The sequence below is a fragment of the Strix aluco genome, chromosome 2, assembly GCF_031877795.1.
Source record: "Strix aluco isolate bStrAlu1 chromosome 2, bStrAlu1.hap1, whole genome shotgun sequence".
Classification (NCBI taxonomy): Eukaryota; Metazoa; Chordata; class Aves; order Strigiformes; family Strigidae; genus Strix; species Strix aluco.
In genome coordinates, this window is record NC_133932.1 from 1,872,175 (window position 1) to 1,893,516 (window position 21,342).

General features: G+C 47.1%; 3 protein-coding genes and 1 long non-coding RNA gene across 7 annotated transcripts; 3 read left to right on the plus strand and 1 right to left on the minus strand.

Annotated features, from left to right (window-relative positions):
* The first annotated feature begins 1,450 nt into the window (after nt 1-1,450).
* On the plus strand, nt 1,451-9,804 carry GTPBP8 (GTP binding protein 8). 3 transcript variants are annotated; one of them, XM_074808047.1, is made up of 7 exons: nt 1,451-1,778; nt 2,857-2,955; nt 3,478-3,608; nt 3,961-4,060; nt 4,484-4,602; nt 5,038-5,164; nt 5,743-9,804. In XM_074808047.1, exons 1-6 carry the CDS (start codon nt 1,485-1,487, stop codon nt 5,120-5,122), a joined length of 828 nt encoding a protein of 275 aa, XP_074664148.1. In that variant the 5' UTR covers nt 1,451-1,484; the 3' UTR covers nt 5,123-5,164; nt 5,743-9,804. The 3 variants fall into 3 exon arrangements, with proteins under 3 accessions (XP_074664148.1, XP_074664155.1, XP_074664141.1); XM_074808054.1 differs by having other exon boundaries at nt 1,451-1,727; nt 5,740-9,804; XM_074808040.1 differs by having other exon boundaries at nt 5,740-6,347.
* On the minus strand, nt 7,817-17,147 carry LOC141916033 (uncharacterized). Of its 2 annotated transcripts, XR_012621054.1 has the most exons (4): nt 17,037-17,142; nt 16,193-16,388; nt 14,148-14,237; nt 7,817-8,014 (listed from the first exon to the last, which is right to left on the minus strand). It is a non-coding gene; the product is annotated as an uncharacterized LOC141916033 (long non-coding RNA). The 2 variants fall into 2 exon arrangements; XR_012621055.1 differs by lacking the exon at nt 16,193-16,388 and having other exon boundaries at nt 17,037-17,147.
* LOC141916003 (uncharacterized) lies at nt 13,586-17,033 on the plus strand. The gene is made up of 2 exons (XM_074808029.1): nt 13,586-16,344; nt 16,519-17,033. The coding sequence occupies exon 1, from the start codon at nt 14,690-14,692 to the stop codon at nt 15,530-15,532; it is 843 nt and encodes a 280-aa protein (XP_074664130.1). The 5' UTR covers nt 13,586-14,689; the 3' UTR covers nt 15,533-16,344; nt 16,519-17,033.
* Nucleotides 17,148-17,153: 6 nt separating the features above from the next.
* On the plus strand, nt 17,154-19,708 carry TAF13 (TATA-box binding protein associated factor 13). Its single transcript, XM_074808067.1, has 4 exons — nt 17,154-17,271; nt 17,478-17,556; nt 18,073-18,170; nt 19,072-19,708. Exons 1-4 carry the CDS (start codon nt 17,245-17,247, stop codon nt 19,240-19,242), a joined length of 375 nt encoding a protein of 124 aa, XP_074664168.1. The 5' UTR covers nt 17,154-17,244; the 3' UTR covers nt 19,243-19,708.
* Nucleotides 19,709-21,342: the final 1,634 nt, after the last annotated feature.

The following is a 21,342-nucleotide window of genomic DNA, read 5'->3' on the forward strand; positions in this document are numbered from 1 at the left end:
AGTGTCCTCATGTAGCTTTGTCTGATATTCTGACTGTCTCTGCCATAAAATCACTGTAGGATGGTGAGGCACAGCAAGACTGGGGAGAAAACGCAGGGCACTGTCTTCCTTCTTTCCCAATTCCTTTATTTCAAGATCTACCTGCTGCTGCCATGGTCCTGGTCATGGCCATAGCAACCAGCGTTAAGGAAACAAAAGTTTTTCTCAAATAATTTCTTGATGTAATGGTTACATGGTTCTCCATCCCACCTGCACCGATCATGGGAGATTTTCCATTTGTCAGTGTCCTCACCAGACAGTGTTATTTGCACTATTTCTATTTCTTCAGGCCAGATTCAAGAGGTTTCTAACTCAGACACAGAATTTCCTCCTCTTCTGCATATTCACAGCAGTTTCCTGTGCTAATGACCAGCTCTGAGAAAATGAATGAGTAGTTCAGTCTTCTGCTCTCTTCAAAGGCTGAAGTGCAAAAACAAACACTGTAGCAGAGGTCAGACCAGGTACAAATGGAAGAGATTCATCAAATTTGAGGTGAATATCAAAAAGAGAATTTCAGTTTTGTGAAGCTAGTGGGAACTACTCTTCAGCTAGGACTAGCAGCGTTGGCTGCCACACAAACAATAATGCCTCTCTCTTCCATTACTTTACTCGAGAACTTTTAGAAAACCTTCCCACTACTGCATATTTTACTTTTTCTTACTTTTTAATTTTCTCTTTTTTTGTCTCAGAATGTCCAGCCCTTGAGAGATTTGTGGCTTTGAATTCCTTCTTGAGGAAAGAGACATCTCCCCCCTACCCCAAATAGAAAATGCAGAGCTCCTTAGTATTTTATGTAAGTAATTTAATCTTTAAAACTGCACTTGCGCCTGCGCATTGCCTCCTGGGGGGCGTCTTCGGGGGGGCTTTTGGAGGAAGGCTCACAGTCCTCCTCACCTTGTACTCTTCCTTGGAGCATGTGCAGATTCTCTTGGCCAATTTCTTGAAGAACAAGAGTGTTTTGAGCCGGTTTACTCATTCTATCTTATCTAAAAGTACCAATGGAACTTCTACTGTCCGTATATGGCTATCTTATTCATTACCAAGACTAAACTAATTAGACCACATCTGCTTTCCAAGGAAAAGAAACATTTTTGCCGAACACAGTAATTCTTGGTAAGTTTCCACATCAAACTGCTTTGTTTTGATGAACGCAGTAGCCCTTGGTAAGCTTCCACAGAACAGTCTGGGCAAGCAGGATTATGAAGCAATATTCAGAAATCATTATAAGTTGCTAGAAGTAAGTTGCAAAGCAGGTGAGTATTTCCTCGTATCACCACCAGAGCCAGGCCCCGCCAGGCCCCGCCAGGCCCCGCCAGGCCCCGCCAGGCCCCGCCAGGCCCCGCCAGGCCCCGCCAGGCCCCGCCAGGCCCCGCCAGGCCCCGCCAGGCCCCGCCGCCTTCCGGGGCGGGGCCTGGACCGGGGCCGGGGCCTGGGCCTGGGCCGCGATGTTGGTGCCGCGAGCGGGCGGCGGGACGGGCCGTTCCCCGCCGGCCTTGGCCGCCCTGTCCCAGGTGCTGCGTCTGGAGCGGAGCCGCCGCATCGGCGTCGTGTTCCCGCTGCAGAAGCTGGAGCGCTACGTGGCGCCCGGCACCGACACGGCGCGGTTCCACCTCTTCCAGCCCGGCCTGGCCGCCCTGCAGCGGGCCGAGGCGTTCTTCAGGTCCGACCGCCACCACCTCATCGACTACGTGAGCTCCGCCGTCCGCATGGCCCACGCCCCGCCGCCGGCCCTGCCCGAGGTCAGGGCTCCCCGCCCGCCTGGAGCCGGGGGCCGGGCTGGGGCAGCGGCTTCCCGCCGGGCCGGCCTGAGCTGCCGGAGACAAGCTGCGGGGGGGGGGGGGGGGGGGAGTGACTGAGCGTGATGCGTGTATCGCCGCTCTTTTTTTAATCATTTATTTGTTGTTGCTCGCTGCGTTGTACATCTCGGCAGGCTGCTGCGACCCGGGCAGCAGCGCAGGGCATCGCCGTCCCCAGGCAAAGGCTGCCAAAGGGCCAGGACTGGCGGGGGGGTGGGGGTTACCCCCTGCCCAGGCATGTTGGATATGGGGGGCGGGCGGGTATAGAAATCCTCTCCCTGCCTCTTGATACAGAGAAATGATTACTTGTTTTGAGACTTATTTACTTATAGCAAACTGCTTAGCAACTTATTTACTTACTTATAGCAAGTTTAGTATTACTTACAGTATTCTTGAATATTGCTTAATAATCCTGCTTGCCCAGACTGTTCTGTGGAATTTTACCAAGGACTACTGTGTTCATCAAAACAAAGCAGTTTGCTGTGAAAATCTACCAAGAACTGCAGTGTTCAGCAAAATACTATGTTTTTGTCCTTGGGAAACAGATGTGCTCTAACTAGTTTGGTCTTGGTAATGAGTAAGATAGACATATACGGACAGTAGAAGTGGATACACTGGTACTTTTAGATAAGATAGAATGAGTAAACCGGCTCAAAACACTCTTGTTCTTCAAGAAATTGGCCAAGAGAATCTGCACATGCTCCAAGGAAGAGTACAAGGTGAGGAGGACTGTGAGCCTTCCTCCAAAAGCCCCCCCGAAGACGCCCCCCAGGAGGCAATGTGCAGGTGCAAAGAGAACATAAACTGCTGACACCAGCCTCGCTTATGCATGTGGATATTTGTGTTATGTAATCCAACGAATGTGTATATCCACACTCTATAAGTTTTTGGTAAAATGTGCTGTGGCTGTGCAAGCTTTGTGGAGAAATCCCCTTGCACCCCAGCCGGAGTAAAACATACCTGCTGTGTAACTCTATTTGAGTTGTAGAGTCTTTTTCCACGAATCACTCTCCCACTGCAGGTGTGCTTCATCGGCCGAAGCAATGTGGGGAAATCCTCCTTAATCCGGGCCTTGTTCTCGCTGTCTCCAGAAGTGGAGGTCAGAGTGTCAAAAACTCCGGTGAGTGACGTTTTTACCTTCCCTGCATCTTGGTCAGAAGCTGGTGCCCACCCAGGGGATAGGGCTGAGAAGGGCAGGAGCAAACAAGCTCTTGGGTAAGCTGAAGCGGCTTGAGAACCTGCCAGCCGTGGCGGCCACCAGCCCAGGGCTGGCGCAGGCCTTGCTCTTGCAAAGGAAAAGTAAAAAGCCCAGCTTAGCTCTTCGACCAGGACTGGCATGCGTGCCAGGCGGAGTTGTCGTACAAGCTGAGCAGACGTGATGTAAAGCCTTTTGGGAAGAACCAAGCACAGAGACCCGTGGACGTATTTTTAGTCTTATTTTAAGGATAGAGCCACACAGGACTGCTACAAGGGTACGGCAGCTTAAACCAACAGTAGCATTTTTGCAGCCTTCTCGGGCGGGCAGGGTAATGGTAGAGATGTTTTGTGGGGCATCTCCTAGTCCACTGCTTAAAGCAACTTTTTAAACCCCCCCTCCTTCATTTTACTCCTTTTTTTTTTTTTAAATAAATGCTCTCCCCAGGGCCACACCAAGAAGATGAATTTCTTCAAAGTAGGGAAGTACTTTACTCTGGTGGATATGCCGGGATATGGCTACCGTGCCCCGCAGGACTTTGTGGAGATGGTGGAGGCCTATCTGCAGGAACGGCACAAGTAAGAGACTCAGCTGTACCTCCACAGAGCAGTGAAAGCTGGACACCTATACACAGTGTCATGTAGTTACATGGAAAAATGTGGGAGAGGTAGCTACTTCCACTGATAGTATTGATTAGTTCTGAAGTCATTTTCCTTCAGAACCTCTGTGGTGTCACTCATTCATGCTTAGATCAAAACAGCAGGAAAGATTGAGGTGCTGTTCCATGCCGGCCCTCAGCTCCCATGCATGGCTTTTCTTGCCTTTTCCTATCCCCAGAACCCGTGTTATTTGTTCTTGCTTATGAATTTGGAAGTAGCAGAGCAGGTGTGAAATAATGGTGGTGATTTCTGTTGCTTGTGTTTCTGGCAGCTTGAAGAGGACTTTTCTATTAGTTGATGGTGTAGTAGGACTCCAGAAAACAGATCATATTGCAGTAGAGATGCTGGAAGAGTTTGGGATTCCTTACGTGGTAGGTAATGCTTCGTTCTTGTGGTGGTTATAAGGCACAGATAATCTATAAAGGTGGTTACCCTCTACCTGAGCTTATGCAAGTTGTCCTACCTAAGTAGTAACACCCCCCCTTTATTGCTAATAAAATAGGCCTAAATTAGGGGAGTGGGGGGCAAGTGGGATTTAAGGGATTTTTTGCTCGATTTATTAAATTGACACCTTTTTGTCAGTGCTCAGCTTGAGGAGCTTGAAAGGGTCCACTCCTTATGCAGGCTATGGAAGTGTTTTGGTGAACTGTGTTACACTGTTTTTCCCCCTAGATATGACCCAGAGCTTTCAGCCTGCCTTGCAAGATGGTCCAGGACTCTTACAGATGTTCCAGGCTAGCAGCAAAATAATCTTTTTTTTCCTCTCTTAATCTTCACTTTCTGGATCCTTGCAGATGGTGTTAACAAAAATTGACCGAGCTTCCAAAGGGCTGTTGTTAAAGAATGTACTGGAGATCCAGGAGTTTGTAAAGGGGAAGACTCAGGGATGCTTTCCTCAGCTATTCCTGGTCAGGTAAAGCTCTTCTCCGTTGCTGCCGTTCCCTTTCAGGTGATGATTTCAGTAGGGCAAACTGCCTGAAGCGGGTCTGTCTGCTCTAGAGCTGGCACTTCTCTGTGCCCCACAGATGGAGGTGGGCTGCTGATGGGGAAACGCCCCTTCTGCCCCTCCTGCAAGCAAGAGGAGTTCAGTTTTCAAGGCTGCTTCTTCCTTTGGCCTTTCTCCGAGGGGGGCAGCAGTCCCTGTGCTGCATGCAGTGGGCTTTGCCACTCTATTTAAGGTTGTGGTAAGAGTAGCAAGCTGTAGTTGTTTGATTATGTAGCTGAAGTGCTTTGGTTGTACTGTGCTTCAGGAGATGTAATTTAATACAGCCAGTGGCTGAGTTTGGTTGTATTACTCCAAGACACAGCAGCATCTGGCACTGAACAATCCACCCCTTTGTTTTCACAGTTCTCTGAAGTTTTCGGGGGTTCACTTGCTGAGGTGTTTTGTAGCCCATGTTACTGGAAACCTGCCTGCTGTAGAGGCCAGCTGAAGAGACTGGTTCCTGATCTGCTCAGCTCAGCCAGAATAAAAGGTACCAGAACTAGAGCTCTGGATTTTTGTTGTAAATAACCTGAGGTACTAGAATTTATTTTTGGATAAATTAATATTTGTAAGGTTAAGCTTTTTGTTTTAATAAATTAATCAGTTCAGGAAGTTTGCGCTATGAGTGAATCCAGGTTGTTATAAAACTGGTTTATAAAACCTGCATGAATATGTAAGGAGAAAAAAGCAAAGAGAACCTCCAAAGAGAAGCTAAGTTTTAATACAGCATTTCCTCTCCCTCCAGATAAATGTTCAAAATGCCTCCACTCCTAAGCTCTGCTATATTTAGGATACTAAAGATGGTCTAGTAATCTCATTAATAAAAAGGCATTTAGTTTAGAAAAGAAGAACTATAGCCCCAACATTAAGCAAAGTGTACCTGCCCAGTTGAATAATACAGAGGTTTACTTCTCTCAGCTGATGTAGCAGGACCAAAAACTAGCACCTGTGCAACCTGCCTGCTCTAAGGCGATCTAGAGCGGAAATAGCCAACGTGTCTGTGAAGGAGTGTTCAGGATATCTTGTATATTTTACTTTTGTAACTCTTCTGCATTGTGTGTTCAGTAGGTGCAGCGTGACAGCAGCCTCGCTTGCATACATCGAGTTGTCCCTGTTCCGGGTGGATGAAGGAAAGGACACATCTTTCACAGGGTCTGCTTTTTGATCACTGTTGGCTTGAAACAGAGTGGAATAAAAGACTGACATCAAGAGGAACTCTCTCCTGCTGCTCTTTATCATCAGTGAGTGCTGCATCTACCTTCCGTTTTAAATCCAGTGCAAAGTTCTGCAGCTGCAGTCAGATGAATTGCCAGAGATGAGACACGCCGTCAGTTATCTGCATCTGTTCTACCCTGGCAGCTGAAGCACAATACTGATGTCCTGTACTCTTCAGGGGCACTGTAGCAGCTCGCAGAACTGTGTCCCACAGAAGCTGTGTCTGGCTGAGAGCACCTGAAGCTGTCCAGTTTGTCCCAGAATGGGACAAAAGGAGTGCCATCAGCAGCAGTTGTTGTACCGGAGAACTTGGACCAAAGCCTATGTCAATCTGGCACTCGGTCTTGTCACATCTTAACATTGCCAAATGTGGATATGCAGCTGTCAGAGTTACTTACATTAAGTGTTTAAACCTCAAGAAAGAGCGGTTCTTTTGTAAACCACTTTGAGGGTGAGAAGGTGATATTTCTAGCGTTTTCTTTTATAATGAGGTTTCTTGGAACTAAACTGTTTTCAGCACACATGTAAGAAGTGGGGGGCATGAGGAATGCAGTAGAAAGATGTGGATCTCTCGTTCCCACATCTCAGCAGAGATCAAACCTGTAATTCTCTTAATATTTTACCTCTAATCCCAAAATGCTCCAGAGCAAACCAGCCTGCAGGATGCTTGATCCTAGGGGGAAGTGCAGTAGTACCTAGACAGCTGGAACAGGTGCAAGTGAACATTCAGGAATAATTTTTTCTTACTATCTTAAGATCAGGATCTTCCAAAAGCATCAGTATCACGTCCCGCTCAGACGAGGGAAACGAGTGACTCAGATTCATAAACCCCTACAGAGTGGAAAACAGTGAGACAAGGCTCAAAGTCCAGACATTTATTAACTTCCCACAATCTACTAATTGGGCACACGATAATTGGCTAAGTATATAACGAGTTGTGGCAAGCAGTACAGTGTGCCTTGCATCACCTAATGGTAGTGAGGGACAAGGGGAAAAGGGAAGGAGGGGGATGGAGAGAATAGAGGAATAGAGATCCCGGGTCTGGGTTCCGGTGTTGATCCCACCAGCGAGGGTTCCAGGAGGCATCAGTCGTCTTTGCCTCATTTCACGCTCTGGCCACCCCCCCTCCTTACCCCCCCTCAATTTATACCCACTTTCCTTGGGTCTGTCCTTTAGATCGAGACCCACATACCTACGTATCCCGTGTCTGGGGAGGGGTAAGGTGTTTCATGGGATGATGTAACTAGCACGATCTTGTCAGTCTTTGTTAGCGTCTTCAGGGGTGTGAACTTTAATATGCATTTTGTGGATAATGAAGCAAAGGTCATTCACTGGCCAGATGGCCCTTGAAATGTGACCACGTGCCCCAGAGCAGAACCATCCTGTCTCCACAAGGCTCCCCCCTCCAGCTGCATCCTGTGGTGTTGGGGCAGCCTGATCAGCTTCGACCTCCCCACCATCCACCCCGGGACTGGAGTTTCGTTACTTGGGAGTGTTTGAGACATTCCTTAGCTCGGAAGGCCTCCACTGTCCCCACTATCATTTTTCTCAGGCAGTTTTTCTCAGTCTTTGTTTCTTGCAGGCCTGTTTCTTTCAGGACCTGTTTTTACAAGTCATCTCTCACAGTCAGTTTTGTCAGGACTGTCATTTTCAAGGCCTCAGCCTTGAATGAAGAGCCTCTGAAAATAAGCCTGTATGTAAATATGTAAAAAAAGTGCAATTCTGTTTCCAGTCCCGCTTCAGAACAAAACCCCTTAGTGCTAGGAAGTGTTTTGTTAACCACTTAAATACCTTAAGTATGTCTGGTAACTCCATTTGTGTAAAAAGTGCTTTGAAATGGCAACAGACTCTGACTTGGACCCCGTGCTCCTTGTGTGTGCGTACAGTTGAGATGTCCTTAGGGGAAGCCATGCAGACCGAGGTCATATGTTTTCTTAGAACTGTACTAGAAACAGTAGGTACAGTCTTATCCTGAAGAACCAGCTTTACTTCTGGACACATCTCGGTCTTCTGCTGTGTTGGTCAAAAGATCTTCATTCACAAGTGCTTCAGGTACTGGAATAACTTGCATTTCGCTCAGCTATCTGCAGGGGAGAACACCAGTTGCACTCAAGAGCCAGCGCCCCTGTGACAGGTAAGATAGTAAATAAAATTAAGTCCTCTCCTTCACTTAAACACTTAAACTTACATTTAAGTGCCTTCATGGAAACATGCCTTGGGTACACAGGTGTCAGACACACTCGCAGACTTTTCTTGTCAAGTTCTTAAGAAACGTGCTGTGTTGTGGAGTGAGGAACTGCACTTTCTCAGGCCAGGGACACAGAAGCTCTCCCTTTTTTTTTTTCCCCACTCATTGATCAGGGGTGGGCCTGGCAGCGTACTGAAGCAGTAGAGATCATTTGTGTTTTAAATGCTTTAAATTGTTTGCAGTGCATCCACCACACTGCTGGCACCCAGCATTACCTTGCGAAGCTTTGCCTCTTCTGCCCCTGTTATTTACAGAAATGATGTTGAGTACTAGCTTCTATGGAAAAGATTACAGCTTGTGCATCTTCTCTGGCCTTTCAGCAGTACTTTCTCCTTTTTCTTCCTCTACTGTGTCTGGTCTAGTCTGTCACCATAACCCTGGTGCTAAAAAAAAGCCAGTATTTTTGCAACAGTCCCCTAGAGACGCTATAGGACAGAATGAATTTTTGCAGGGACCTAAGTAATTCTATTCAATATTAATGAAGTAAGCTAAACAGGTTTCTTGGGTTATTTTAAAAATCAGAGAGTGTTTTGTTTAGCAGGTAGGTATTTCAGATTTAGCCTCTCTCAGGCATTTACACAGAGAGGCAACACGTGCTAAGGCAGAAAGAGCTGTGTTTACTGTCACTTTGTGTGGGAATTAAGAATTGGTGGTTAGCAAAATGTGAACTGACCTTGAGGTAAGAAGAATGATTGTGGGAAACTGAGGCAGCGTTATGTAACACCGTGTTGTGTGAAAAGCAGCAGTCAAAAACACCACCTGCAGAGTGTGGTGAGCGTGTGAGCAATAAACAGGCAAAACCTGAAGGTCAGTAGGATGTAAAAGTTAAAAACGAACCTGTGTAAACAGGTGGTAATAAATTGGGAGCTGGCACACAGTGCAGCAGCATTTGCTCTTGGCAATGCCCCCCTTCAACAAACTGGAGTGAGTTTGTCTGTCTTCTGCACGTCGCCCCGATCCCGGCTGGACCGAGACTGACAACTTTTGAAGATTGACTCGTTGCCTTCTTTCACCCTTTATCTTGGCAGGTGTCTTGCTCCTTGGGCTCAGCAATGTTTTCATACTGTGCTCAGAACTAGGATGTAGTAGTAGCTCTTTGGTAGCGTATGAAACAAATTTTGGATGCCAAACAGAACGTGCCAGGTGTTGAATACAGACAAGTCATTTTGCATAAAGTTGGGTGGCTGCCCATGAGAAGCAAGATACTGCTACCTCAGCTATCTAAGTTTCTGTCAAGAGAGGAAACAGAATTTTACCAGCAGCTCATGTCTGTATCACTGGCTAATCCTACTCATGCTTGAGATTACTTTCGTACCTGCTTATCCCAGCTATTACACAATACTGTATTTTAAAGAGAAATTGTAGCTTTTTCTGTGCAAGCTGGGATAAACCCAGGGAGACGTACAGCTTCTTACGTCGCTCTCCTGCTTAAGTGTTTTGGAGACAGACCAGAACCCATTTACAGAAGAGGCAAAGGAGCGAGGAGTAAGTTGTGGGGTTTGTCCCATGCTACAAACTGGGCACGCAATGAGGAACAGAACTAAGAATAGGCAAACTGATCTTACATCACATCCCAAAATGAAAATGACTCATTAATAAATTGAGAGGCGTGACTCTCCTGTGCAGCGCTCTCTATGAGAAGCCAACCTCTCTGCAATATGCTACAACCAGTCCTGTAACTTCCTTTTATTCTCATCTGATGCATTTACAGCCAGCTGGTTTAGATACAGCTAAAAGTAAAGTAAGCATCCCTTCCTTATCTGCACAAGTGATTTTAATACTGGGTTTGGTAACTGCAATCAGATCTGCTCCTAAGAACGAACCACAGCATTAAGCCTGTATGAACAGATCTGTTTTAACACTGATTTAACCCTGTCCAGCACTTTTTAAACACTTAATCTCCAGCTACTTCAGATATAACTAGTCTACTTCTAAGCATCTCTTATTTAAGCATAGAAAACTTTTGCTCAATTAGCTAATTATTGAGCAGCCATTAACTGTTTAGTTATATATACAGCAGATTTTTTCAGGGAAGGTAATTCACATGTTTGTATTCTAATAACCCATAATGGCATTTGTGCATCTTGTGGTGCATTTACAAAGTTTATACAAGACAGTTGCACAGACATAGCTACTTAAACCAGCGTTTTCTGTGAAAAACATTGAGAATGATGGAGAACATATTATGCCAGTAAGTAGTAAGGGGGGGGGGGGGGCAAGGAATAAATCTTAGCGCTGCTCTTGCTAATGTGGTTCCCCAAGAAGTTATTCTCCACTGGTTCTTGTGTGATGAATACAGCACTGCTGCACTGTTGCCCCCGAGGCAAGCACTGAATGTGGTGTCTTGGGCTGGCCCCAGCCCCCAGATCCACCAGGGAAGGCTGTTTAGACACCAAAAGGCGCTGTGCTCACTTCTTTTGAATTCATTCCTTCAGATCCCAGAATCATCTGGGTTGGAAAAGCCCTTGAAGCTCCTCCAGTCCAACCATGAACCTCACACTGACCGTTCCCAACTCCACCAGATCCCTCAGCACTGGGTCAACCCGACTCTTCAACCCCTCCAGGGATGGGGACTCCACCACCTCCCTCAGCAGCCCATTCCAACGCCCAACAACCTGTTCTGTAAAGAAATCCTTCCTAAGAGCCAGTCTAAACCTTCCCTGGTGCAATTTGAGGCCGTTACCTCTTGTCCTATCACTTGTTACTTGGCTCAAGAGACTCATCCCCCCTCTCTGCACCCTCCTTTCAGGTAGCTGTAGAGGGCCATGAGGTCTCCCCTCAGCCTCCTCTTCTCCAGACTAAACCCCCCCAGTTCCCTCAGCCGCTCCCCATCAGACCTGTGCTCCAGACCCTGCACCAGCTCCGTTGCCCTTCTCTGGACACGCTCGAGTCATTCAATGGCCTTTTTGGAGTGAGGGGCCCAAAACTGAACCCACTCATCGAGGGGCGGCCTCACCAGTGCCGAGTCCAGGGGTAAGATCCCTTCCCTGTCCCTGCTGGCCACGCTAGTGCTGATACAAGCCAGGATGCCATTGGTCTTCTTGGCCACCTGGGCACACTGCTGGCTCCTGTTCAGCCGGCTGGCAATCAACACCCCCAGGTCCCTCTCTGACTGGCAGCTCTCCAGCCACTCCTCCCCAAGCCTGTAGCGCTGCTGGGGGTTGTTGTGGCCCAAGTGCAGCACCCGGCATTTGGCCTTATTGAAACTCCTCCAGTTGGCCTCAGCCCATCGCTCCAGCCTGTCCAGGTCTCTCTGCAGAGCCTCCCTACCCTCGAGCAGATCAACACTCCCACCCAACTGGGTGTCATCTGCAAACTTACTGAGGGTGCATTTGATCCCCTCATCTAGATCATCAATAAAGATATTAAAGAGAAGTGGCCCCAAAACCGAGCCCTGGGGGCACCACTCGTGACCGGCCACCAACCGGATTTAACTCCGTTCCCCACAACTCTCTGGGCCCGGCCATCCAGCCAGTTTTTACCCAGCAAAGCGTGTGCCCATCCAAGCCGCGAGTAGTCAGTTTCGCCAGGAGAATGCTGTGGGAAACAGTGTCAAAGGCCTTACTAAAGATCCTTCAGTGCTTCATCAAGACTCTCTCTGACTCTACTTTCCAGTTTTTGTTTCTCCAGTGTCTGCACCTTTTCCTTCTTCAGCTTCCTAGAGAAAAACCTTTGTTCAATCCTAGTTTATCAAGGCATTTAGTACACTGGAAGAGTGAGCCTCCTACTGGAGACATAACGGATTTTTCTTTATAAATGAAAACTTTTTCAAGACAAAACTTTTTCTTAAACCAAAACCTGACAAAGAAACACAAGAAACTCGTATTTCTCAAGCATCAGCAAAACTAGCTAAACCACTCACAACAATTTATGAAGGATGTAAGCTATTGTACAATTCAGAAATATTATTTAACAGGGTAAAACAAATGCATTCAGCTCAAGGCCCACGTAGATTCAGTAGGACGTCAGAACCGCAGCTGCCTTTGTGCTCAAACATGATAAGAAACATTGTGCTGGTATTTAGAGATTCTTTTTCTTCCAAAAAAATAGGTGTGGGAAGCCTTGTACTCGGCCCCAATTACAAGAGACATTTCAGAAATTCTAGAAACTAATGATGGAAAAAAATAAAATAAGGAACAGTAGCATTCCCTTGCAAACCTTGGGGAAGAGTTGGCAGGTAGAGAAGCCAAACACAGCGACAGTTTTGCACACTGTCAGAAGGTACTGCTGACAGCTTTGGCCCATAGCAGCCAGGGTTCCGGTGGCCAAAGTATTTACAACATTTGGGATAGGGATAAAGGAATAGTTTTGGACAATTTTTAAAGACTATTGTAATAGAAAAATATTTACTTTATTCCTTCCTTAGTGGCTCTCCAACATGACTTCCAAGGCATAACTAAGACATTTGTTCTAACCCTAGTACTCTAAAGGAGTAGTTCTAAGAGCTTCACCAACAATATCAAGAGTACAGTAAGCAACTTAACTTAAAAATAAAGCAATAAAATTAATTTTTTTTCAGTATAAAATATTTCAATGTTAAAGTTTCTTTAAGACATTAAGAAACACTACCAGGTGTCCAGGCTGTTGAGGATAAATCTTGTCCAAGCCTTAGGTGTTAAATTACTAAGAAACACAGTTCTCCTTGCAGCTCCAGGTGGGAACTTAAGCACAAATACAAAATAAATGGCATGGTGCACAGGCCCTTCTCTTATAACCTACCTGGAAGAGTGCATTCCTTAAGCAAGTGATCTTTGTGTGCCCCACCTCTGACATTTTTGACCTAATTTGGGCTAACAGCAAGAAACATATCACCAAAAAAAAGAGAATGGTTTGTTTAAATGTTGACAGAAATCAAGTGTTATTATATAAAAAGGAAGAGAGGATTTATGAGTCACGATGTACTTGTTCTTTGGCTCAGGGGAGGTCATTCTGAGCTGTGCGTGGTGCCCTGACAGTGAGGGACTGCCACAGTGTGGACAGCGATGCTGATGCAGGCTCCTACGCTGAACACTCAGTTACAGCGGGAAGCGAGCAGCATGCACAGAAGTTACCACAACACACTCGCATTGATTCAAGTCCTGCTTTTGATGAAAGAGTGAACTCTATCCTCTGAATAAAATTCAGTTTCAAAGTTGTGGCCGTGGGAAACTGCCATGCTTGTGGGGATTACCTTCGGTTTCCAAGTTGTTTGGTCATAGTCAGGCAATTGTGCTTCAATCTGTGACGTACTGAGAGCTGCAAAAAGGCAAAACTGAAAAGGCTACTCATCCATTCCTGTTTCCTTAATTCCAGAGCTCAAGAAGAGCATATTTCCTTTTTGGATTTCTACCCCCACTGTCAAGAACACCAAGAACATTTAATTACATCTCTCTACAACTGCCAATGGTTTCACTCACCAGCTCTTTGCCCTTAGCATACTTCAGCTCTCAGAGTTACTTCACTGAAAAAAAGTAACTTGTTACTTCGCTGAAAAAAAAGACTTACGCCCATTCCCCTTCCTGTATGTTATCTATTATTAAAAGCATAATCTTGATCTAAAATAATTTACCATGTTAGAAAGCAAATGCTCTTCATTCACAGTGCTCAAATTCGAACCACCTGCCAAGCATGGATGCCTGTTTATATGGATGCATGTAAAGCAGGAAGGAAGAACTTACCCAAAATCACGCTAAAAGCAGAGACAAGAATAAATCCCAGTCTTTTGTCTCAGCTAGGCCATAGTGGTTCCACATGCAAGCGATGAGACAAGCTGTCATCTTCTCCCCTTCTACCTAAAGTTAGCCCGTATTTACAACTTTAGCATGTTTAAGAGCATGTACCAATGCCATTAGAAAAGGTAGAAAAACCCCACAAGTTTATTTTCAATTTTTTTTTTTTTTTTTAATATTCTAAGAGCTAGTAGAGTCCTAAGTATTTAGAATTCATAAAGATTACAAGGATGTTTACTTCCACGAAGCCTTTTCCTGACAGGGCAAGGAACTCTGTGCTGTAACTGCACCCATTATCTTACCTTATATTGTTAAGTTTCATCTCCAGTTTCTCCTGACCAGACCTGGGCATCAGTAAAAGTTCATGTATTCTTTCCCAAGTCATGGATGATCTGAAAGAGAAATTCCAGAGTTCATTTGAGATCCTTTTTCAAGAAAACCCCATCACGAAGCAACCTTCAATCTTTCAACTTCTCAGTACCAGGACAAAAAAAAGCCCACTGACTTCTGTGTGACACCCTAGCACTATTTTTCCTAAAAGGAAAGTCAGAAATTGAAATTGGTTTTGAGCTTTGATACAGCACATCCACTGTTGTTCATATCTGCAGGATACACAGATTTATATTCAACATATTACAAGTGCACAGGAACTCAGCTTCAAGTCACAAACCAACGGCCAACCAAAGGCAAAGAGGAAGTTTCTCTCACATTAGCTGTTCCAGAATTATCTGTCACAAGGATAAATGCGCCTTCTGCACAAGCTTCGAGACAAGAGGAGAGGCCAGTCAGGGTGACAGAGGGGTGGGAGTGTGTTACAGACCACCCAACCAGGGTAAGAAAGCAGATGAACACTTCTCCCCTCTTTAAGCAACTCCAAGAAGTCTCTGTACAGACTCTGGTTCTCATGGGTGACTTGAACCTCCCTGACATCTGCTGGAAGGGCAACACGATGAGATGCAAGCAGACAAAATTTCTGTGGGGTGTCAGGAACAGCTTTGTGATACAGGTATTGGATGGGCCAGCCAGGGGTGACACACAGCTGCATCTGCTGCTCACTAACAAAGGAAGAGCTCACTGGGACCGTGGTAATCAACTCGGCTGTAGTGGCAATGAAATAGTGGAATTGAAGAAGATCCTGAGGGGAGTGATGAAAGAGAGTAGCAGATCCTGGACTTCAGCTTACTCAGGGAACAACTACGTGGAATCCCATGAAAGGCGGCTTTTTGGGGTAAAGGAGCTCAGGAAAGCTCAGGTCTGTAATGAGAGCATCCTCCAAGCACAAGAACAGGCCACCCTCATACTCAGGAAGACAAGCAGGCATACTAGGAGATCGGTTTGGCTGAACTGGGAACCCATGATGGAGCTCCAACCTAAAATGGCAGCATATAGGAAGTGGAAAGAGGGACAGGCTACAAAGGAAGAATTTAGAAACTTTCCCCAGGTGCGTAGGGATGGTGTGAGGAAAGCCAGAACTCAGCTGCAGTTGAGACTTGTCAGGGATGTCAGGGGCAACCAGAACTTCTACAGTTACGCTGGTAGTAAAAAGCTGAACACGAGAAATGTAGGCCTGTTTCTGAGTGGAGTGGGTCATACCTCCCAATACCTCTGCTTGTCTTTACGAAAAAGGTCTCAGAGGCCTTTGAACTATGTAAGAGGGTTCAAGAGGAGAGCTGGCAGCAGTGGATGAGGATTGAACTAGGGATTACTCAAAAGAGCTGGACCCCTGCAAGTCCATGAGACCTGACAGGTCACATCTGAGGGTGCTGAGAGAGCTGGCCAATGTCCTTGCAATGTGGAGGTCCCTGGTGACTGGAAGAAAGCAAACGCTGCCCCCATCTTCAAAGATGCCAAAAGAACAATCCAGGGATCTGCAGGTTCAGCCATCCTTACCTCTGTCCCTGGAAAAATCATGGGGTGAGTGATCTTGGAGCCTATTTCTGGGCATGTGAAACAGAAGAAAGGATTTGGGGTCAGCATGAATTTACCAAGCGTAAATGATGCCTGAGCAACCTGCCTGCCTTCTATGATAAAATGACTGGATTTTTGTATTCCGGGAGAATAGTGGATGTCATATACCCCAAATTTGACAAGTCTTTTCACACTCTCTTGCATTATTCTTGTATCCCAAATAGGACATTACAGTCCAGGGAGGTGCACAACTAGATCAGTAAAGACTGGTTGGATAACTGGGCTCAGAGTGTAGTAGTGGGTCATACTCTACCTGCATGGCAGTTACAAGGGGAATACTTAAGGGTCTATCCTGGGATGTGTCCAGTTTAACATCCTTACGAGTGGTCTGGAGGAGGGCAGGAAATCTGTTCCTATCAAATGTGCGTGTGGCACCAACCTGGGGAGAACAGCTGACATGCTCAAGGGCCCGGCTGCCATTTAGAGGGACTCAGAAGAGCTGGAGGAAAGGGCTGACAGCAGCGTTATGAAATTCAACAAGGGCAGGTGCAAGTCTTGCTGAAGGGAAGGAAGAGCCCCTGGCAACTGAAGGTGAGTTGCTACAATCATACTTGAAATTGCTAATGTACAGGGACCTGTAAAATAAGACATTGTTTTAACGTTAGACATCATTTGTGTTTTACTAGCTATTTTCCTGTATTTTTCCTGTATTTTACTGTAATGTATATAATTTCATTTATACTTTTTCCTAACTACCCTCTCTAGTCATTACCCAGTTACCCACTTGTAAGATGTTTCGAAACCTTTAACTCTTTGCCTGGTAAAGATAACACAGACCATGGACAGTCTGAAAAACTCCCCGAGTACATCCCTGATAGCAGGAACCTAAAGAAAACAAGGGCCTAAGAAGAGCCAGTGTCAAGAGAAGTGACTGAAAGCTGATCTAGGCTAACCTCCTTGGAACAAAGAGGAGCTGAAGGACGGATGAAGTAACTCTCTGACCACAGATGGACACGAGAAACCTAAAGTTCACTGAGGGACAGTGTGAGAAAGGCTGTGGGGACCCCTAAGGAGGGGAGAAGACCCTCGCTCTACTTTTACTACGCATGCTCAGACTATGTAAATGAATTCTTAGAAGCCATTAGCATAAGACTGCCTTTTCTAAGCAATCTGATGCACATGTATGCTTTTTGTGTATATTAGAGAGTTTTGTTAGTGAGCGTGGCACTTGTGGTGGAGCGATCCCCGGTGCTGTGAATAAAGAACCCCTGCTGAACAGTTACCCTCAATCCCGGCTGTTGAGTGAAGCTCTTTGTTTCACTGGCACCCGGAACCCGCCGCGGAGCGCAGGGGCGAAGCGGAACGGAAACAGTCACCCCAACGCCCTCCCCGCGCCGAAGCACAAAATGGCGGCGGGGCCGGCGCTGAGGAAGCGGAAGCTCTCCCGCCTCTCCCGCCCCTCCCGGAAGCGGCCGGCGGGGCCCGGCGGCCATGGCGGACGAGGAGGAGGACGCGCCGGTGAGTGGCGGTGGAGGGCGGGGAAGGCTGGGAGGGACCCTCCGGCCCTCATCCCGCCCCACCCGCGGCCGGGCAGCCCTCGTGTGCGGCGGAGGGGCGGCTGGTGGCCCAGGCCTGGCCTCGCCCCGCGGCTGGGGCGGGAGGGGAGGGGTCCGCCCGCCTTCCCGGGCGCTGACGGCGGCCTCTCCTCCGCTGTGCCCGTTTAGTTTGAAGAAGACGCGGAGGAAGCCGGCGGGGGCCTGGACGGCGGGCAGGGCAAGAGGAAGAGGCTCTTCTCCAAAGAACGTGAGTCGAGCCGGGCCAGAAAGCCCTGCCCAGCGCTCCCCGTGGCTTTTAAGGACGATGTCCTTCCCCCAGACACAGCTGAAACGCTGAGGCGGCGGCTGCCGAGTTCCAAAACTCAGTTTTCCTTAGCAAAACAGATGCTTTCATTCTGTGCCCTGGCTGAAGGTGGAGACAGCTGTCGTGTAGAGCCCCCCCAAATTATTGCCAAGGCATCGTCTGAACCTGACTCTGCCAGAAGGCAGTCACGCTGTCAGCCGATGTTCAGAACTCGGCGGGCTCAATGTGTATTTAAGGAGTCTGTCATCAGACATGCTTTTCTGTACAGGCAGCACTAGGCTTCTGTTGGCTTCTGTCTACCTGCTTATTTCGTGTATGTTTGCTCGAGGATTGTCCCGCCCAACAGACAGGAGGGCCACCCTGTGCACAGACGTGTAGGCTGGTGAGCTCTGTAGATGCCTGCAGCTGGCAGCGCTGAGGGGATGAAAGAAGCCTCACGCCGAGTGTTTCTTTCTGCAGTAAGATGCATGATGTATGGATTCGGGGATGACCAGAACCCTTACACAGAATCGGTGGACATTCTTGAGGACCTGGTAATAGAGTTTATCACAGAAATGGTAAGTCAGCTGTAGGCAGCATGGTCAAAAGATCCTCATGAAGGCTTTATTCTTCTGGAGGTTAATACCTCTGACTCAAATACTGCATTGTCCCAGGCCCAAAGCTCTGATGCTAGTAGGAGAAAACTAAACTTTGACTTTGTTTCTCCAAGATTAAGACAGAGTTCATGCATCTTGCTCCGTGTGGATTTAGAACAGTGTCTGAAGTCCTTAAACAGCCGTTAGATTAGCATTGTACGGGGGAAAATACACAGTTGACTTCGGGGTTCACAGTGCCATCACTATATGTGCAGCTGACAAAACACAAGGCTCAGTATCAACTTTTTGTGTTCTGGTGTCTTTACATGGATGGGAACGTAGCTCTGTGCTACAAAACAAATGCAAGTTTCTGCAGCCTGAAGCCATCACTCTTGCAGATATTTGGATCCTGTTTGAAAGTTTGTTGTTGTTTTTTGAAAAAAGTTACTCCTACTGTTTGTGGATCCCCTTTTTTTTGAAAGGTTGGCTTTGCCTTCCCTCATCAGAATGCCCTAAACTGTCCTGTGATAGCTACCTCACATTGCTTCCAAGTTCTGCCTGATGCTGTTCATCTTCAAGCACGCTGCAGGCTGGGTGTCCTGCATGTAACCTGGCTTTAGTTTTGATGCCATTACTGCTACGTGCATTTAGTGGTATGTGCTGGGGGTAGGTGACAGGCAGCTGGGGACAGCAGAGCCACAGTAAGTCCATGGTTTACTGGGAAGTTCTCTTGTGACTAGGGTGATGGTGCCCAGATCCTGCAATTGTTTACTTTTTGATTATAAAATGACAGGAAATAAAGTGGAATTTAGAGCTTTAAAAAAAAAAAATAAAAGTGAGGGGGCAAAGGAACACTGCTGACTTTCCTCTTTTCCTCTAACAGACGCACAAGGCCATGTCAATTGGGCGGCAGGGTCGCGTACAGGTTGAGGACATTGTCTTTCTAATACGCAAGGACCCCCGGAAGTTTGCTAGAGTTAAAGACCTCCTAACTATGAATGAAGAACTGAAACGAGCCAGAAAGGCCTTTGATGAAGCAAACTATGGATCTTGATTCTGTGCACAAGCTGCACTGGGGCATTACTTGGGCACCTGCTGCCCGAAAGGAAAGAACGTCATGCGTGTTGTTTGGAGGGGTTATTGGGATGGAGGTCACTGCTGGGATGTCTGCCCTCGCTCCCAGCCTTTCCCGAGAAGTACTCAAGTGGCTGAATGTTACCTGATTGTATGTAGTATACTTGGGTATTTTTATACTCTTTTATTAACTAAGAGCTCTAAAGATTCTTGTAGTGGCAGGAAGTCTGTCTGAAGTAGGACTGTGTCGAATCCAGGTATCTAGAGGGCTTATGATGGGTGATTCTCTACACCTATTTCAATTATCATTGGGTATTCCCGTGACAGGAAACCTAGAAAATAGATGTTGGTTAACTGAACAAAGTCTTCAAGCCCAAACTACTATGGATGTTCTGCTCTTTGCTCTGTATATGCTCTTTGAATAAAACATTTTAAGTTTGTGCCCACTCCTCATAACTAAACTTACATTGATCAATTCACACAAAGTGCATAATACAGGGGTTTTAGCACTTCATTAGCTAGGAAGGTTATTTTTTCCTCTGTCCCCAAGGGCACAGCTTTTTTGTTTTCTACCAGTATTAAGCCTAGGAAATTGAAGTTAACCTATTCCAGATTTACTTGCACTTACAGCCTTTCCTCACCCCTGTTAGGCAGGTGATCTACAATAAAGCAGATTCCTGTTCTTCATTCTGAGACAACTTTGTCTTAGTATTTCCTGGTGATCCTGATCTTGGGACTTGGTTCCAAGCAAGAGCCTGGCAGAAAGCACTAACCTCATTGCTTGTTTAACGTTATTTCATTAATACATGTTGGAGTAGCTGTGCCTCACATTGCCGAGCAGGCAGAAATTGCACTTAGATTAAAAAGATTTCAGGACAGCAAGAAACACGTTCACCAGTCAGGAATTAACTGTTGCAGGCCACGGCTGCGCTTTCCCCTATTTCTGGAGCAGCTCAGAGGCAGTATGCTAGCACCTCGTTTCAGGAGAAGGATAACAAATGCTGAGCAGAGATCATACTGCAAGTCGAGGCTGTCTGCCCCCTGTACAAGCAGAAGGAAGGATAGAAGACTGCTTCCTTGGAAAAGTGGTGGCAAGTCTTTTGTCCTAGGCAGCTGTATTGGGTTTGTGTGGCCAGGTTTTGGTAGTGCGGGGGCTACAGGGGTGGCTTCTGTGAGACACTGCTAGCAGCTTCCCCCATGTCCGATGGAGCCAATGCCAGCCGGCTCCGAGATGGACCCGCTGCTGGCCAAGGCCGAGCCCATCAGCCATGGTGGTAGCACCTCTGGGATAATGTATTTAAGACGGGTGGGGGGAACCCTGTGCAATTGCAGCCAGAGAGGAGTGAGAATATGTGAGAGCAACAACTCTGCAGACACCAAGGTCAGTGAAGAAGAAGGAGGAAGAGGAGGTTCTCCAGGTGCTGGAGCAGAGGTTCCCCTGCAGCCCGTGGTGCAGCCCATGGTGAGGCACGTGGATGCACCTGAGGACACTGATCCTGGGGGAAGCCCATGCTGGAGCAGGCTCATGGCAGGACCCATGGCGAGAGGAGCCCAGGCTGGAGCAGGGGCAGAGTGTGAGGAGTCCTCCCCCTGAGGAGGAAGGAGCAGCAGAGACAACAGGTGATGAACTGACTGTAACCCCATTCCCCATCCCCCTGTGCTGCTGGTAGAGAACTCGGGAGTAAAGTTAAGCCCAGGAAGAAGGGAGAGGTGAGGGGAAGGTGTAAGATTTGTTTTTTATTTCTCATTACCCTACTCTGATTTGATTGGTAATCAATCAAACCACTTTTCCCGAGTCTGTTTGCCCATGACAGCAATTGCTGAGTGATCTCCCTGCCCTTACCTTGACCCACAAGTCTCTTGTGATATTCTCTCTCCCCTGTCCAGCTGAGGAGGGGAGTGATAGAGCAGCTTTGCTGGGCACCTGGTATCCAGCCACAGCAGCAGCGAGTGATCAGCTGCAGCCTTCCACCATGGATGGTAACTATTTTTCACAGCAGCACTTGTGGCAAGCAGTAGAGAAGAGGTACTGAGTAAGGGTAACTCAAAGTCACTGTTCCTGGACAAGGCTAGGTAAAAG

What these genes read in the sequence shown, in the direction of transcription:
- TAF13 (XM_074808067.1), top strand. Translation starts at nt 17,245, where the DNA reads ATGGCGGACGAGGAGGAGGACGCGCCG. An exon ending in ACGAGGAGGAGGACGCGCCG is followed by an intron (nt 17,272 to 17,477) that starts GTGAGTGGCGGT and finishes GTGCCCGTTTAG; the next exon opens with TTTGAAGAAGACGCGGAGGA. An exon ending in GAGGCTCTTCTCCAAAGAAC is followed by an intron (nt 17,557 to 18,072) that starts GTGAGTCGAGCC and finishes TTCTTTCTGCAG; the next exon opens with TAAGATGCATGATGTATGGA.
- LOC141916003 (XM_074808029.1), top strand. Translation starts at nt 14,690, where the DNA reads ATGAACACTTCTCCCCTCTTTAAGCAACTCCAAGAAGTCTCTGTACAG.
- GTPBP8 (XM_074808047.1), top strand. Translation starts at nt 1,485, where the DNA reads ATGTTGGTGCCGCGAGCGGGCGGCGGGACGGGCCGTTCCCCGCCGGCC. An exon ending in TATCTGCAGGAACGGCACAA is followed by an intron (nt 3,609 to 3,960) that starts GTAAGAGACTCA and finishes TGTTTCTGGCAG; the next exon opens with CTTGAAGAGGACTTTTCTAT. An exon ending in AGTTTGGGATTCCTTACGTG is followed by an intron (nt 4,061 to 4,483) that starts GTAGGTAATGCT and finishes GGATCCTTGCAG; the next exon opens with ATGGTGTTAACAAAAATTGA.